We start from the raw sequence: 16799 nt of genomic DNA, 5'->3' as shown, positions 1-16799 counted from the left end.
GCCTACCGCACACACACCTGTACTGATTTTACTTTGAGGGAGGTCTAGAAGGTGGATTTTGGAATTTTAGAAATTATTTTAAGGTTAATTCATAAATTTATGGACCTGGAAAATTCATAAATTTAGGGGCCAAAAAAAGAGAAAGGATTCAATATAATTACTCATTAAATGAGGAATCAAAATGGTCCCTTGAGATAGGTTGGAGTTTAGGTTGAAAAAGGCAATTTGGGGGAAAATAAGATAGAAAGTTTTTGTTGTGAGTGAACATATTTGTTTAAATGACAGTGAAAAAACAAATAAACAAAAAATGATCAAGTAAAATGGCCAAGGACTTGGGAAGAACTGGTGGACCCTTGCCTGATGGCGGGCTTGCTTATCTGGGGAGGTGGGGGAGAGGCAGAGGGGAAATCACTCGTTTGCATGTTGTGCAAGCTAAAAATGCTAAGATGACTTTTGAAAGTTGATCTACTGTTTTATTTTACTGAAAAAACAGAACAGAATATGAGTCATCTGGATTTCTACATGGCTCCCACAAGAACCCAAATTACAAGTAGGATAAAATCATCTTTTCAGTTTTTACTGCAGGCTAAAAAGTTCTTAACTTTGATGAAAGTTAAATGCCAGTTGTGTGACCACAGCCTTGCCTTTGGGTCCTGGGGCTATCTTGCTGGGATCACAGCCACAGGGGTGGCCTGGACAAGTCTCCGACCTTTGTTGAAAGGCAAGCTTGCCTTTTGGGATTCCCACCTCCCATTATAACACCCTCTGCCTCTTCCCAGGAGGCACTAAGGTCACCCTGTGCTTATACGGCCCAAAGGCTGGTACTGGTCTACTTCTGTGACTCATTTGTCCTTCTCAGCCATGAGGTCTCCCCCTTCCCTTGTCTCTGTCCTTTCCCCAAGTATCAGTCCTTGTCCTCATGGCCCTGCTCTCCATACTCTTACAAACTCATTTACACTGAGTCACGGATCAGCAGTAAGGTTAAGTAGTTTTATTTCTCAAAAGCATTTGCCTCCCCTCTACTACCCCCAGCCCCAACTTTTAAGTAGGAGATATAATGCCTTCCCCAGAATCAAACATCCCTTCATGTTAGAATTTGGGGCACTTGGGAAAGGCAGTCTGTTTATAATTTTCTGACCTTGGTCTCATTTCACGAATCTGGACTCTGGCAGAAGCTGTTTTTTCCTGCTTGGAATGGCCTCTCACCTTTTCTAGCTGGTGAAACTCCTGCTAATTGCCCATAACTCTTTCTAAATGTGATCTCCAGAAAGTCTTCCTGACTGCCCCGAACAGTGCCAATGCAGGAGCCACCACCCATGTCAAGCTAGTGAGCACCTGACAGATGAGGACTCCAAGGTAAGACAGGCTCAACCACACACCAGATTTATAAGACTTCGTATCAAAAAAGGAAACTACCTCATTCATTTTTATATTGATTACATGTTGAAATAATAAACATTTTGGATATATTGAGTTCAGGAAAATATATTATCGAATCAATTTCATCTGTTTCTTTGTACTTCTTTCTAATGCGGCTGCTAGAAAATGTCAAGTGACATAGATGGCTCGTGTTTGTGGCCTGTGTTTTCCTTCTGTAGGATAGCGCTGCTTGAGAGTCTAGGCCAGATGTTTTGAAATTGCAGTGGGAGCTGGGAGCACAGCTGATTTGTGAGTTTCTGTCTGAATGTCTGTGGAGTGGCACTTTGGAGTAAAAAAAAAAACTGAAAATAATCAATAAAGAACAGCTATATTAGGTGTTTGTTATTATACCCAAACCGTATTCATCTCTCATTAATTTTGTTTAAATCCTCATTTCCTCTCCTCCCACCCCTCACCCTAGGGACAAAGAAAGCATGGTGGTGTGTATGTGCAGTTTTTGTTGAGCTGGCCAGACCTTGGACTGAGGAGACAAAATGAGATATGCTCCAGTTAAGCATAGACAACTGTGAGAAAAAAATAGAAAAAAAGAAACTAATATTAGCAGTCACACACAGTGCTAAACACTGTAACATAACCAGAATTTCCTGAACTGTGTTTAGTGGAATCATAGCTCTGAGGGCTATTTATAAATGTTGTGTTGGGAGAAGGGAGAGGAAAGCGTGCCATGGTCAAATCAGAATGAAAAATGCTGTACTCAACAGTTAACTGGCTTTCTTTATTGCATTTTTCAGAGCCTTTAATACGCTATGAAGCATTGTTATAGCTCAAAGGGAAATTTTGAATTCAGTACTTACCAACTTATTTATTTGACCACAGAATTTTTTTTTGTTTTTTTTTGTGAAGTACCTGTCGACTTCACTGGTTGGTAAAATTTGTCATAGACCATGTCACTTCATCTGCATTTCACAGGGTGAAAACTGTGGCTTAGAAAGTTAAATGACTTGCCAATCATCTTAGTCTCATGGAATGGGTTTGTGGCTGAGCCAAAATCCCAAATTCATATTCACAATACATACAGAAATACATTTCAAAAAGACTTGCTTCTCTTCACACATTCCAAGCTCATTGCCTCTCATTCTGACACCACTCCCTCTTTGGTCTCCTTGGATGAAAGAGGTCTCCTTTTCTGCATTTTCCAAGATTCCTCATTTGAATCTTGCCACACGTTGCTTTACTGTTAACATTTTATATGTATGTGTCTTATCTCTCCAAACAAATTAGAGCTGGCTGTAGTATTCCTTTGAAGTCCTCAGTGTGTCTTGTACACAGTAGGGTCTCGATAAAACCTTTGCGGTTTATTAATGACCAAACCTGTCTGGTTTAGCTATTGATGGTTTGGGGTGTCGTTTTACAGTATCCAAACACTACAGAAACATTGGCGCTTGGTTCAGAGACATCACGTGTTCACCTAAACTGCCAAGCCAGTATCAAATAGCATGATGTTGAGCAGCGACATACCTGTAAAATGCAACTCATGATATCAGAGGCGATCTTTGCATGGGGAGTGTCTTCGTCTTTCCCGGAGGGTCTCAGGTTATGTTCCAAGCAGGAGTCCCAGAGCCCCACGAGGGCCTTGGCATGCTTTTCAATCGACTCTGTCTCTCTGATGGCTGTAGTGATTCTCGTGATACAGATTTCAACCACTGCCTGGTCATTGTTATTGGTTTGGTAATCCTATTTGGAAGAAAAGCTTCACGTTAAATAATACTCTGGAAAGTCATCCTTCTAAAGGGCTGACAAGATACAAACTCAGTCGTTTAGTCAATGGGTATGCCACACTGCGTGCGAACAGGTGGGGCTGTAAAGACTAGTACAATAAGGGCCTTTCTCTTCTGAGGCAAGAATCTTGTGGAAGCGACAGATGTGCAAACGTGCTAAAATGCAGCAGGTCCGTGCTATCACAGATACACAGATAGGGAGCAGTGAGAGTTCAAAGGAGCTTAATTATTCACTTGCAGGTGGGTATAATCGTCAGGTTATTTTAGTTTCTAAGTCCACTGCAGGTCAGGGTTTACTTTTTACTCTGATATGTTAGCGACCTTTGCGAAATGTTTGAAGCTACCTTCCAATGTTTCCCATAAACTTTCTCTTTCTGTACACAATAGAACACATCATTTCATCTTTCTTTTTTCAATTCAAATAACTACCAAATCCATTTTAAGGTTTCCCCCCAACCAAATTGCCCTCCATTCTTCTATTTTAATTCTCCCTCAAATACCTAATCATCTTTATTGAGAGATAATATGGAAATTGGTCTGACTGTGAACTCTGCATGGTGACAAACCTGAAAGTATAGCAGAGCAGCGAAGCATTTAGATCCTCACACTGTCATGTGCCATTAGAGATAGGAAGTGATGGGGCCTTCTGCAAACTCCAGCTCTGATAATCAATTTTTACTGTTATAACTAATGCTGTAGTAAATATGCATGAAGCCCTCTCCATACTGCGGATTATTTAGAGCCTAGATTGGTATTTTAGAAATTAGTCTCTTAACTATTCACTTAAATCTATCTGGTATTTATGGAAGTAAGTAAAGATGTATTATACATTGTATTCTAAATAACTACTCTAATTCTCCCACTATCATTTACTGAGTAATTTATTTCCTAGTAATTATTTTATACACATCAGGTTCTATTTCAAGGCTGGTTTTTTTTCTGTTTGCTTTTTCCATTTCTCAATTCTTTTACAATACTAATTTTACCATTTTCTTCATATAAGCTCCATAAAGTTTTAAATGTGTTTACTATTGTATTTCATGTCTGTTTTGCTGTTAACTAAATCTTTGGTTTTTTTCCTCATTAGAACTTTTAGTTATTGCTGATTAAGTCAACCTACAGCTTTTTTTAAATTTTATTTTTTATTTTATTTATTTTGTATCCAGGTGTTTAGCTCCACTCTTCCTAAAAAATGTGGTAAGAGCAAGAATACTGGTCTAGTTTCTGGTTTCAGTTCTTTATTTTTGGTATAAAATTGTATGGCCAAAAGCAAGAAAATACTGTAAATGTTTTTAGGATGCATCACTTTCTTTTTTCAAAGTGTATATATTTGTTTTATTTTTTGAAAGTGCCCTCTCAGCATCTATGGAGGTAATCATTTTTTCCTACATGGTTTATGGATATGAAGTGTTATGTTACCATATAGCATGAAATTTCCAGGTATTAATCCATCCTCCCTTTCATAGAATGAATACCATTTGGTTTGGTGGACTGTTTCAGTATATTTTCTTTAACTTTCCTCCTTTGTTAGTGGGTATATTCTTTATTTTAATGCTGCAGAATTATTACTTCTACCAGAACAAAATCCTGCTATGCAGTAATTATGTTTATAACATACAGTAAGTTATAGATATTTCCTTTCATGGTTACTTTTTACATGTTTATTCTACAACCACTTAATAATATACGGCACACAAGACCACATAGTTACTCCCATCTTACTGTCACATTCTATATTGGCATCAATACTAATACTTCTTCATATTTGTGTCACCTTTTCCACTTTTAAAAGCACACATATATTCTTAACTCATGTATTATATCATTCCAAAAATTCCAAAGTCAAGACACTTCCAACAGCAGCAACAACAAAAATGGTCCCACAGCTGATACTATCACTGGGGTTTCCAGCAAAGGCAAACTACTTCGAGGGGTGAAACACTCAATTAAACCCACTCAGTATTCACACAGTAAAATTCTATTTAAACTGAACGCAAATATCCAAAATTATAACACCCAAGGAAATAAGCCAATATGAGCACATGTCAGCAGGTGAAATTTAGAGCAGATTAAATATTCATAAACTTCAGGTAATTGTTGACCTCAAATTATGCTATTATATGTTCAAAATGATTCAATGTATAAAGGAAAATTCTTTTTATGAACAAAGACCAAGTTACTTTAAAAATGACCAGAAAAATGTTAGAAAGAACCATATGAAATTTCTAGAAATGAAAAACTCAATGAATGGATGAAATACTAAGATATAGATAAAAATTGACTCAATGGATTGGAATATAGAGCTGAAGAAATGAAAACATAATGTATCACATAGAGATGGAGATACAAAAGATCAAGAGACATGGAGGGTAAAGTAGGATAGAGTACGAAGGTTATGAGGACAGTGATTTTTGTCTGCTTTGCTTACTATTACATTACCAATGCTGAGAATATTGCTGAAAGATAGCACAGAATATTGGTGGAATGCATAAATGAGTGAATACATAAGATTTCTAGGAGAGATTAGATGGAAAAGACAATATTTGATACAATATTTAAAATTTTTCCAAAATTGACAAAAGGCATAAAACTCAAACTCACAAAACACAAGAGGATTAAGTAGGACTATACAAATAAAGCCATATCTAGATACCTAACAGAACCATAGAATACCAAAGACACAGGAAAATATTAAAATAGAGAAAAAGTAGATAAGGTATAAAGAATGACAATTAAGCTGATAGCAGATTTCATATGAGCAATAGTTGAAATTACTGAGACATAAAAAGACTGACAATTTAGAAATTTATGTCCAGGCAATTATCATTCAAAATTAAGGGAAAAGTAATAACTTTTTCAGAAAAACAAATTTTGAGTTTATCACTAACAGATCTTCACTAAAGGAACTTTAAAAAAGTCTATTGGAAAGTGGACACTAAATTCAGAAGAAAAAAAAGAGGAAGACAATAAAATAAAAGAAGAGTGAGAAAAAAATAGGGAAGTATTAAGTACTCAAAATAAACATTGGCTGAATTTTTTAAAAAATCAGTATTTTTAAAGAATAGTTTTGATGGTATTAAACAAGGTGGAATAAAAGTGTTACCTAAGAAAAACATGTAAGATGGGCATTAAAGTGTTCCAAGGTCCTTATGGTAATAGGAGGAAAATAAAGCTATTGAATAACTTTAGGTATAGTTATTGTAATTCTACAAATGTAAGGTCTCAATTATAAGATCTCCTATTATGAAGAGAAAAGATTGCCAATTAAATTGTGAGTTACAGCATGCCTTAAAGAGAATTCTATGCAAGATATGAATTGATGTACTATCTTCTCTCTCATTTCATATACCTTATCTATTCTCTTTCAAGAGAATTGCCTGTTTCTCCAATTTTCAGTTGCATTACTTTCTGTAGTGTAATAGACAATCTTTTACCAATATCTCACTAACAAAAAATTCTCTTTTAGTTTCTATAAAGCTCAGTTATTGTTTTGCAAGAAAATGTGGAATTTCTGTTATTCCCCCTAATGATGAATATTTGGTTCACTAATATAAAAATTATCTTCTGGTGTTTTCTCTATATACCTTTATGCATCGCAGTATGTTTTTGTTTCAGTGCCACATTCTATTTAGAAGTTTCAGAAACATTTTAAATGGATATTTAACTCACCATTGGTAGTAACAATAAAGTACCTAATTCAGTTGGAATGGCAACATGAAAAGCCACAGTAAATTCATGCACATTCAGGCAATGGCAACTCTATCATGCTTAATGCCTGGCCAACAGCAATCATATGAGTGCAGTCAATTATGAAATATATACCTGTTTCAGAGATATAAATATGTTAAAAAAGTCTGTCTTATAATTGATAAAATATGGTGAATATGTTCGCTAAAAATTTAGAGGTAACTAGTAAAAAAATAGAAACAGAATGTGTAACTTGCAAATCAATAGCGCCAATAGAGGTGGAGAATAAAACAATAAAAACTCAGTCAATTAAAATATTGCAGAAGAAAAGATAAAGAGAAATTTAGAAAAAATCAGGAAATTTAACACAAAATAAGATGGAGAAATGCAAAATACATCATTTATCACAATAAATATAGATTGACAAAATTTACCAATTAAAAGACAGAAATTATATACTGGATTATTTTTTAAATCTCTAAAACATTGGACAAGTCAAATTATTAATTTCTCTGTGCCTCAGTTTTCTCATCCATAAAATAAGGATAATGTTAGTACCCTTATCTCAAAAGCTATTGAAATAAATAAATATATTAACATGTGATAAGCTCTTAGAACAGTTTCTGGCACACAGTGAATGCTACATAAGTAGTAGTTATTACTATACACAGATAAGCCTTAAAATATGCTGCAAAGCAGTCTCAACCACTTCCAAACAACCAGTCTCATGTAGTTTACATTTCCGGACTACAATGTAGTTAAATTTTGACTTAACAACAAAAAGATTATAAAAATTCTTTGTGAAAATAAAACACAAACTTCTAAATCACTTATGAGTCAAAGAGAAAATCACAATCAAAATAAGAGAGTATCTAGAATTTATAATAAGAGAGTATTTAGAATTCAAAATGAAAATACTGTATCTCAAAAACTTGTGGGATTAGGCTAAGTGGTCTTGTGATTATGTTTATGGTCTTAAATGCTTTTAGTAGAAAGTAAAATAGTTTAAAAAAATAAGTTAATCATACAACCGAGGGTATTAGAAAATGATACTATATAGGGGATTATTAAACTAAAAGCTTTTTTCTTTTTCTTTTCTTTTTTATTTCTTTTTTATTTTTTTAAGGGGCTGACCGAGTGGCTCAGTTGGTTTAGAGCAGGAGCTCTGAGCAACAGGGTCGCCGGTTCAATTCCCACATGGGTCAGTGAGCTGCTCCTGAGCTGAGCTGCCAACAGGTGGTAGGATGGCTCAGCTGGTGAGAGAGCATGCTCCTAACAACAAGGTTGCCAGGTCGACTCCCACATCGGATGGTGGGCTATGGTGACCCACAACTAGGATTGAACTCAGCACCTTGAGCTGAGCAGCTGCAAGCTTCCAACGGGTGGCTGGATGAAGACTGGACTTGGAGCTGAGCTAGCTGCACCCTCCACAACTAAGATTGAAGGATAACAACTTGGCTGTTCCCCTTCCCCAATTCCCCAACACTGTTCCCCTTCCCCAATTCCCCAATAAAATCTTAAAACAAACAAACAAAAAAACTAAAAGCTTTTTTAAAAAAGACAAAGCTCTGAAAATATTGATTAAAAAAACCCGCACCAGTAAAAAAGAGCATTTAAATACAGATGCAACAGAACACAAGAAATAAGATTACAAATAATTTTATGCCAATAAATTTGAAAACTCAGATAAAATGTATAATTTCCTAGAAAATATATTTTACCAAAAGTGATTAAAGTAAGCCCACTGCCCCCCCTCTCCAATTTTCTTCTAAGAAATTGAATCAGTAGTTTAAAAATCTACTTTAAAAAAACCCCAAACCAAAAAAACCTCATGGTACCTAGAGGGTTTTACAGCTTTCTATGACATCAAGGAATAGATCATTGCAATCTTATAAAACTCTTGTAGGTAATAGAAATGTGGAAACATTTCCCAATTCATTTTATGAGACGAAGCCAGGTAAAGACAGTGGAAGAAAGAACAATTATAGGCCAATCTCATAGTTCCAAAATTCCTTTAAAAATAGCAAATACAATCAGGAAATATATTAAAATAAAGGCCAAATTTCATTTTATCCCAGGAATGCAATAATAGTTTTATATTTTTAAAAATCTATTACTGCAATTCACCACAATAACAGATTAAAAGGGAAAACAGGATTACCGCAAAAGGGCAGAAAAAGCAGTTGATAAAATTAAACAACTCAGAAAAATAGGAATAAAAGGGAACCTCCTTAGTCTGATAAAGGGTATTAACCAAAAGCCTGGAGCAAACATCGTATTTACATTGTAAAGTCAGAAAACTCCTTTTAAAGAATGAGAAAAGGATTTCTGCTATCCCCAGTCTATTCAACATTGTTCTGGTGTGCTCTAGTCAGAACAATGAAACAGAGAAACCAAATAAAAGGCAGAAGGACTGAAAAGGAAGAAACAAACCATTATTATTTTAAGATAATGATTGTATACATAAAAAACTTAAAGACTATGTTTCTCTCATCTTAAAAAATTCTTTCTTGACTCCCTAATTTTGTCTAATTACTGCCCCATTTCTCTGCTCCTCTATAAGAAATTGCCCGGAGTTGTCACTGCTTATTTTCTTCAAATCTCCTCCCATTTTGTTTTCAACTAACTGTAATCCAGCTTTCACCCCTGCTGTCCAATGATTCTGCTTTTGTTATGTCACATGATCTTCATGTGCCCGAATCTAATGGTCAGTTCTCCGTTCTCATCTCCCTTTACCCATCAGCAGCATCTGATATTGCTCTGTCCTTGATACAGTTTCTCCACTTGGTTTTCGGATGTCATGCTCTTCTGACCTTCTTTCTTCACTGGACTTCGTCAGTTTTTTACTGGTCCTTCATCATCTCCTCAAGCTCTGAGCACTAGGCTCAGTCCTTGGATTTTCTTTCTTTGTTTTCTTTCTTTCTTTCTTTCTTTCTTTCTTTCTTTCTTTCTTTCTTTCTTTCTTTCTTTCTTTCTTTCTTTCTTTCTTTCTTTCTTTTCTTTCTTTTCTCACTCCCTTGGTGATCTCATTCAGTCTCAAGACTGATGAGTTAAAAAATGATATTGTCTAGCCCAGGCTTCTCTCCTCAACTCCAGACTCATATATCCGGCTACCTTCATGACCTCTCCACTCAGCTGACAGCCCACACTCACATGTCTACAGCAGAACTCTTGACTCCTTCCTACCTTCTTCCTCAGATCTGTTCCTCCTTCAGTCTTATTCATCTCACTTAATGATAATTTCATCATTCTAGTTTTTTAAGCTAAAAATCTTCAAAATTCTCTCTCTCTCTCTCTCTCTCTCTCTCTCTCTCTCTCTCTCTCGCTCTCTCTCTCGCTCTCTCTCTCTCTCTCTCTTTCTCTTCTCCCTCCCTCCCTCCCTCTCTCTTCACATATCATATCAGCAAATCCTGTTGGTTCCACCTTCAACAACATATCCAGAATCTCAACACTTCTCACCACCACTATAGCTCCATGGTGGTCAGTCTCCATTCTTCTTATCGGGATTACTGCAGTATCCTTTTAATTGGCCTCCATGATTTCACCTTTGCCTTTCCACAGACTCTTCTCAAAACAGGAAAAGGAAAGTCAGGTTGTATTCCTTCTCTGGTCAGAACTCTCCAATGGCCACCCAAGGCCCTACAGGATCCAGGCTCCACTTCCCTTCTGACCTGTTGTCCTATGATCTTCTTGCCTTGCTCCCTCAGCTACGGCCACACTGACCCCCTTGCTGTTTCTCAAAAACTCCAGGCTGCCCCTAAGGGTCTTTGTACTGGGTGTTTCTTTGGCCTGAAATGATTTCCTCCAGGTATCCATAGGTATTGCTCCCTCATCTCCTTCAAGCTTTGCTTCGATGTCGGCTTCTCAGTATGTCCTACCATCTCTGCCCTATTTAAAATGTCCAACTTCCACTTTGTGCCCTCTTCTTCTGCTTTATTTTTCTACACAGCCCTTACTTATCCACTTCTAATATGCCACATATTTTCCTTATTTATTTTGCTCGTTTTCTGCCTCACCCAGTTAAATAAATGCATGATGGCAGAGGCGTTTTGGGTCATTTTGCTCAGTCCTGTATCCTTAGCATCTAGTACAGTGTCTGGCATATTGTAGGTGTCTCGTATATTTGTTGAATAAATGGAAAAAAATTTGTAGACAAATTATTAGGATTAATAAGAGAGTTGAGTGAGTTTATTGGATATAAGATCACTACACAAGTGTCATTTCTGTAATAATCACCTGAAACAGTTGGAAGATAAAATTTTCCAAAATGATTCCATTTATAGTTTCAGCTGAAACACATAAAATACTTACAAACTGAAAAGACAGATGTATAAGACTTTTAAGATCCTTAAGAAAAAAATTATAAAACTTTATTGAAAGATATTTAAAAAGATATAAATAGATATACAATATCTACAGATAAGAAGATATTTTTCTTCAAATTAACACCCATAAAGATGTTAATTTTCTTCAAATTAATCTATAGACCTAAGGAAATTCCAATCAAGACACTGACAGAATTATTCATGAAACTTGAGAACCCTAATACAAAATTGTTAAAGAACAAAAACAAATCAAAGCAATTTTAAAGAAGAAATTGGGAATACTTTTCCTACCAAATATCAATACTTATTACGATAAAAGGTAAAGGCAAGCTACATTTAGAGTAAGAAATGTATAACATGCATAAGTGACAAGAATTGGGACAAGAATATACAAAATACTCCTTCAAATGAATAAGAAAAAAAATATATATATATATATTTAAATCTCACTAGAAAAATAGAGAGAAAAAAGAAACCCAAATCATTAACAAGTACTTTACTGAAAAGGAGACCCAAATGATGAATAGCAAATACACATTATAAAAAATGGGGGAGGGCCGGCCGAGTGGCGCGATGGTTAAGAACTCGCTTGGGATGCCAGAGGGCCCCGGTTCGGATCCCACATATGAGGGCCAGTGACACTACCCTCCACAGCTAAGATGCTGAACAACAGCTCAACCTGGAGCTGGGCTGCCATGAGTCGCCGGCGACGGCGTGGGCTGCAGTCCCTGTGGCAGTGGATTGTCGTGGGCTACCGTGTGTGGCCAGCAGCCAGCGTGAGCGGCCAGCAGCTGCAGTGAGCAGCCGTCCAGAGGCCGGAGACTGATCTGCCTCTCCCAGGAAGAGAGCAATGATGGTGCCAACTTGGGCCAGTGAAGCAACATCCTCCACAACTAGATTGAAGAACAAAACGACAGCAACTTGTCTGTTCCCCTTTCCCCAATTCCCCAGCACTGTTCCCATCCCCCCAATTCCCCAATAAAAAAAAATCTTTAAAAAAAAAAATGGGGGAGTGTAAATTTAAAATAATAATCAGATGGTGTTTCATTTAAATTAACAAGAACTTTAAAAATCTGATAAAAGCAGGCATTGGTGAGCACATAAAGCACCTGGGACTCTCAGACATGACTGATGGGAGTGTAAATTGGTATAACCACAATGCAGAGCAATTTGGTGGTATATTAGAAAGTTGAAAGTATGCAAACCCCCCAAATCGGTTGTTTCACTCATAGTGTGTACACTAGAAATACTAGTACAAAATTTGCCAAAATTGCTAATTATGAGAATGTTCACTGTGGCACTCTTCAAATAGTAAATGTCCATCAAACTAAGGATGGATAACCAAACTGCGGCATAGTCATGTCATGGAATATTCTAGCCTATTGACAACAAATGAACTGGAACTGTATGTACCAACATAGCTAAACCTCAAAAACATAATATTGAGCCTATGATAACATTTATATAAAGTTAAAAATACGTGATATATAGTATATAAGGAATTTTGAATCCTGGATATGTAGCAAAGAAATAAAAACATGCATACATAAATACCATAATCAGGATATTGGTTAACTTTGGGAGGAATAGGAGTTGAGAAATGGAGTAGAGATTGACATGCAGGTGATTTCAGTTTTACCTAATTGCTTAAATTGGGTGATTTTTGAGTGCCTAACATTTTTTATTATTAAACAATGAAAGAGACCTGGAAGGGGGGTGGAACAATTAGGCATGTGTGAACATCATAGGAAAGGTGGAATTGAGAGTGGGAGAAGAGGATGGGTTGATAAGACGACAACTTCACCAGAAGCAGTCTGGGAGGAGAGCCAAAGGAGTAGAAGAAATGATTATCAGGTAAAGGTATTCCAGAAAGGAATTGAAAAGACAAGACGTAAAGGCACTTTGGGGAACTCGGAGAGAATTTTGAGTGAGAAGACACATTTTCAAAGCAAAGCATAAGGACAAAATATTTCCCAGCAGGTTTCTGAGTAATGTGAAAAAAGAGAGCATGGACTGCAGACTGGAATCTCGTAAGTTTCAATTATTTTGTGAGTGACTTTAGGAGGATTGCAAGCTTGCTTATCAAATTTTCTGAGTTACAAAGCTTGAATGGTAACTAATATATTGGACAGACTCACGATTTTTGAAAGGAATGGATATCCTGGAAAAAAGGGCCTAAAGGGCACATTGTTGCAATGGTTTAAAATCTGACATAATTTACTTAAAATTTTTTTTCACGTTATCTAATTACAAGTTTTGATTCAACCTGAGAATCTCTGCACATCACAGGATAAATGTGGCCAGCTGTGTGATGTTATTATTGGAAAGGAATTTTAGAAACAGAGTATCTAACTAGTATCAGCAGTTGTTCAATTGGTTCAAGTACTGGGCAATGATACATTACAATAATAAATTAGGACGATTCCAGGGGAGGGTAACCAGAATGTTGAGAATGCAGGAAGTACTTGGGAGCTAAAATAAGGCATCCTCCAAGAACTTGGAAACAAGACTGCCCTTTGAGGATTAAACAAACAAACAAACAAACAAACAAACAAACAAACAAACAAACAAAAAGTCCATTTGTATAAGTGAGATTAGCCAGCTATTGGGCTAATCCAAGGTACTATCTGTACATGGGTGATTTTATAAGTGAGTTAAATATAATCTCAGGGAGGCAGCGCTGAAACATGAGTGTAACAGAGGAGGAAGAAATCTAATCAATAATAATATTCCTTATCTAGAGAGACTGGGTAAACACAGTTGGAGAGAACAGTATGGAACACACAAGAATTTTGACCAATGTGAGTTTTATTTTACATTGTAAATCAATAAGTCAGTATTCTAATTTCTAATTCTGAGTCTTGCATTTGGATAGCATGATTTGGATACCATTTCTCAGGTATTGACAAAACTGAGTTTCCAGACCTGAAACTGGAAATGTGAGCTGGGGGAGCTTTTCTCTGTCAGAGGCCCCTTTTTTGTCATGGAAAACATAAGGGCACTAAGGATGTTTAGCTGGGAAGAGAGAAGCCAGAGGTGAGATTGATACCTATCTTCATATGTTTAAAGTTCTTCTAGAGGTTAGATTCTTTTGACTGTTGGGGTAAAGAATAGAACAAAGCACAATGGATAGAAAATACAAAGAGCAAGATTTCATCTGGCCAAAAGGAAGAGCACACTAACAATTTGAACTTCCAACACTGGCACAGCTATCTCTTTGTCAGTTAGGATTCTTTGGTCATAAGCGACAGAAAAAGTCTGGATAACTATAGCAAAATAATAGTAACAATTAAAAGATATAAAAAAGATATAACAGTTTTTAAGGAAAAGCTGCAGTACCTTGCATTAAAACGCAGTGACCAAAGCAGCTACGGTGATAGGAGAGCAGGAACCAAAGGACTGTTTCTTGGGGGAACAATCATCGTGATAAATCACCCTCTGTTATCTTTCCTAGAATTACTGGGAAAGAAATTCTGATTGGCATAGCTTGGGCTAGATGTCCCCGCTCTTTTCCTCCTTCCTATACTGCAATGGCAAGGTAGGGAACCTTGACTGAAGGTCCCATCAAGCTTCATGAAATGGAAAGGGGAAGTTTACTAAAGCAAAATTGAGAAGCAGGAAAAAAATATCAGAAACATACTCATATTGATGAAACCTATTCATCATTGCAAGTCTAGAAGGAAAGGCCAGAAGGTTAGGAATCTTAAAGAAGGGATTTCTGTGCTGGAAGGAAGTTGGAAAATATGATTTTGAAGGTGCCTTCTAGTTCTATGTTTATAATGATAAATTGAGAAGTGGAATTGATTACTGAGATCCAGGATTCTTTAATAGGAAAGGACTGATAAGGAAGATCTGGTCCTAGTCGTAAGGGAAGGATGGGATGCAGCTAACAGGGAAGGACGCCATCGAGGAGGCATGATGGTTCATGGCATTGGTCATTGAATGTCATGGGCAGTGAGGCATCACGGATAGGTTTTTAACAATGGAGGAACGTGTAATTAAATCTGGTTTATAAAGTTTACTCTGGTGACTGTTGGTAGATTGAACTAGAGAAAGGCAGGACCAAAGGCAGGGAAATCAATTGTTTTGAGAACCTGAGCCCGGGTGATAGCAGCAAGAATGGAAAAGAACGAGGAGTAGATGAAGAGCCATTTCTCTGGGAGTGTCTACAGAAGTTCCAGGGCAAGAAGACAGTGAGAGGAAGGGGTCAAGAGTGACTCCAGCACAGGATAACTGCAAGAAAGATGATAACTTCTAATTAAGATACATTGATTTTTGAGGTGCTGGATGTCAACTAGTATGAGCTTGAAGCTTAGGGAGAGATGCCAAGACTGAAAACAAAGATTTGGGATTCCCTAATGTAGAGATTGCACTTGAGAGTATTTGAACAGATGATTTTCAAAAGGACAGAATATAATGCAAAAGGGCAATGATGTCTTTTTAGAAAGAAGTAATCAAATCACTAAGAACTAGAACCACTGGAAATCATTTCAGGAATAATGAAACTTGAACGGGCTGATAAAAGAATGGAGAAGGAGAAGGAATTTCACAAAAAGACATATTTATAATTAAAATTGATTAAGAAATTTAAAAATTGGATAGATCTGCACGATCCCTCTAAAAAATGATTACTTTTGTTGCGCCACCCACCTGCTCTATGCCATGGTTATCGATAGAGAAATGGAAGACGTAAGATGTGAGAGAAGTTAGTAGATGAAGTACATAGGAGAACCACTGGCTGTCTAGATCTGCTGGTAGGAGGTTGATTGTAGGGCTCAAAGGATGGACAGTTCTCCTGATGACAAGGAACATGCCAGCCCTAAGGGTTAAAAGTGGGACCCATTACAGAACTTACAAGTCCTAAAACACTGAATTTAACATCTATGAGACAAAGCAATTGATGAAAGAAACAAACAAAATCACTGACACTAGTGACCTCTAGTGGAAATAGACTTTGGGGAATATATATATATATATATATATATATATATATATATATATNATATATATATATATATATATATATATATATATATATATATGCATAGATTAGATTAGATGAAAATCAGTGGTATATTCAGCCAATTAATTTCCAGTGGAGTGTGAAGCAAGGGACTGCTGGGAATAGCACATAAACCCGACCCAGAAAGTGGAAATGTACTAGGAATATTTTGTGTTTTGAATCAGTCTAAGTTGATTAATGTTCTGGAAAAAATGTGGACACATAATTACTGTCAAAGACATTACCTGAGAAAAGAAGGTTGTTTGGGCAGTGACTTCACTGGTCACTGGGGGAATCTGGCATATTGTGGCAGCCAACAAGAGAACATGCTGACAGGCTTGAGGAGGAAGCCGCACTGGTTGCTAGTAGAACGTTTAAATATTTCCTCATTATAACATGGAAGAAAGCTGTTATTTCTGAAGTGTGTACACATTGGCTTATTCAGTATTATATGGCTTGAGTCCTATTTCTTTCCTCTGCCTAGTGGGGGTTTATGCCACAGTGTTGGCAAAGGCTGTCGAGCTGGGAGGATGCGAGAGGATGCTGGTGACCTTGGCCTTGGAAATGGGACCAGTCTCATGAAAGGTCCCCAAGTGTGATCAGGAAGTTCAACATCAAACCATGGCA

General features: G+C 36.7%; 1 protein-coding gene across 7 annotated transcripts in view; it reads right to left on the bottom strand.

Annotated features, from left to right (window-relative positions):
- VEPH1 (ventricular zone expressed PH domain containing 1) overlaps positions 1–16799 on the bottom strand; it is a 266782-nt gene that overhangs the window by 240265 nt on the left and 9718 nt on the right. For all 7 annotated transcript variants that reach the window (XM_019627252.1, XM_019627261.1, XM_019627273.1 and 4 more), the window contains one exon: positions 2899–3114. In XM_019627252.1, the coding sequence (XP_019482797.1) occupies positions 2899–3114 (216 nt within the window). The remainder of the gene's footprint in view (positions 1–2898; positions 3115–16799) is intronic.

This window comes from Hipposideros armiger, unplaced genomic scaffold (genome assembly GCF_001890085.2).
Source record: "Hipposideros armiger isolate ML-2016 unplaced genomic scaffold, ASM189008v1 scaffold_16, whole genome shotgun sequence".
Classification (NCBI taxonomy): Eukaryota; Metazoa; Chordata; class Mammalia; order Chiroptera; family Hipposideridae; genus Hipposideros; species Hipposideros armiger.
The sequence above is the reverse complement of the archived record's forward strand: the minus strand, read 5'-3'. Positions and strand labels throughout refer to the sequence as shown.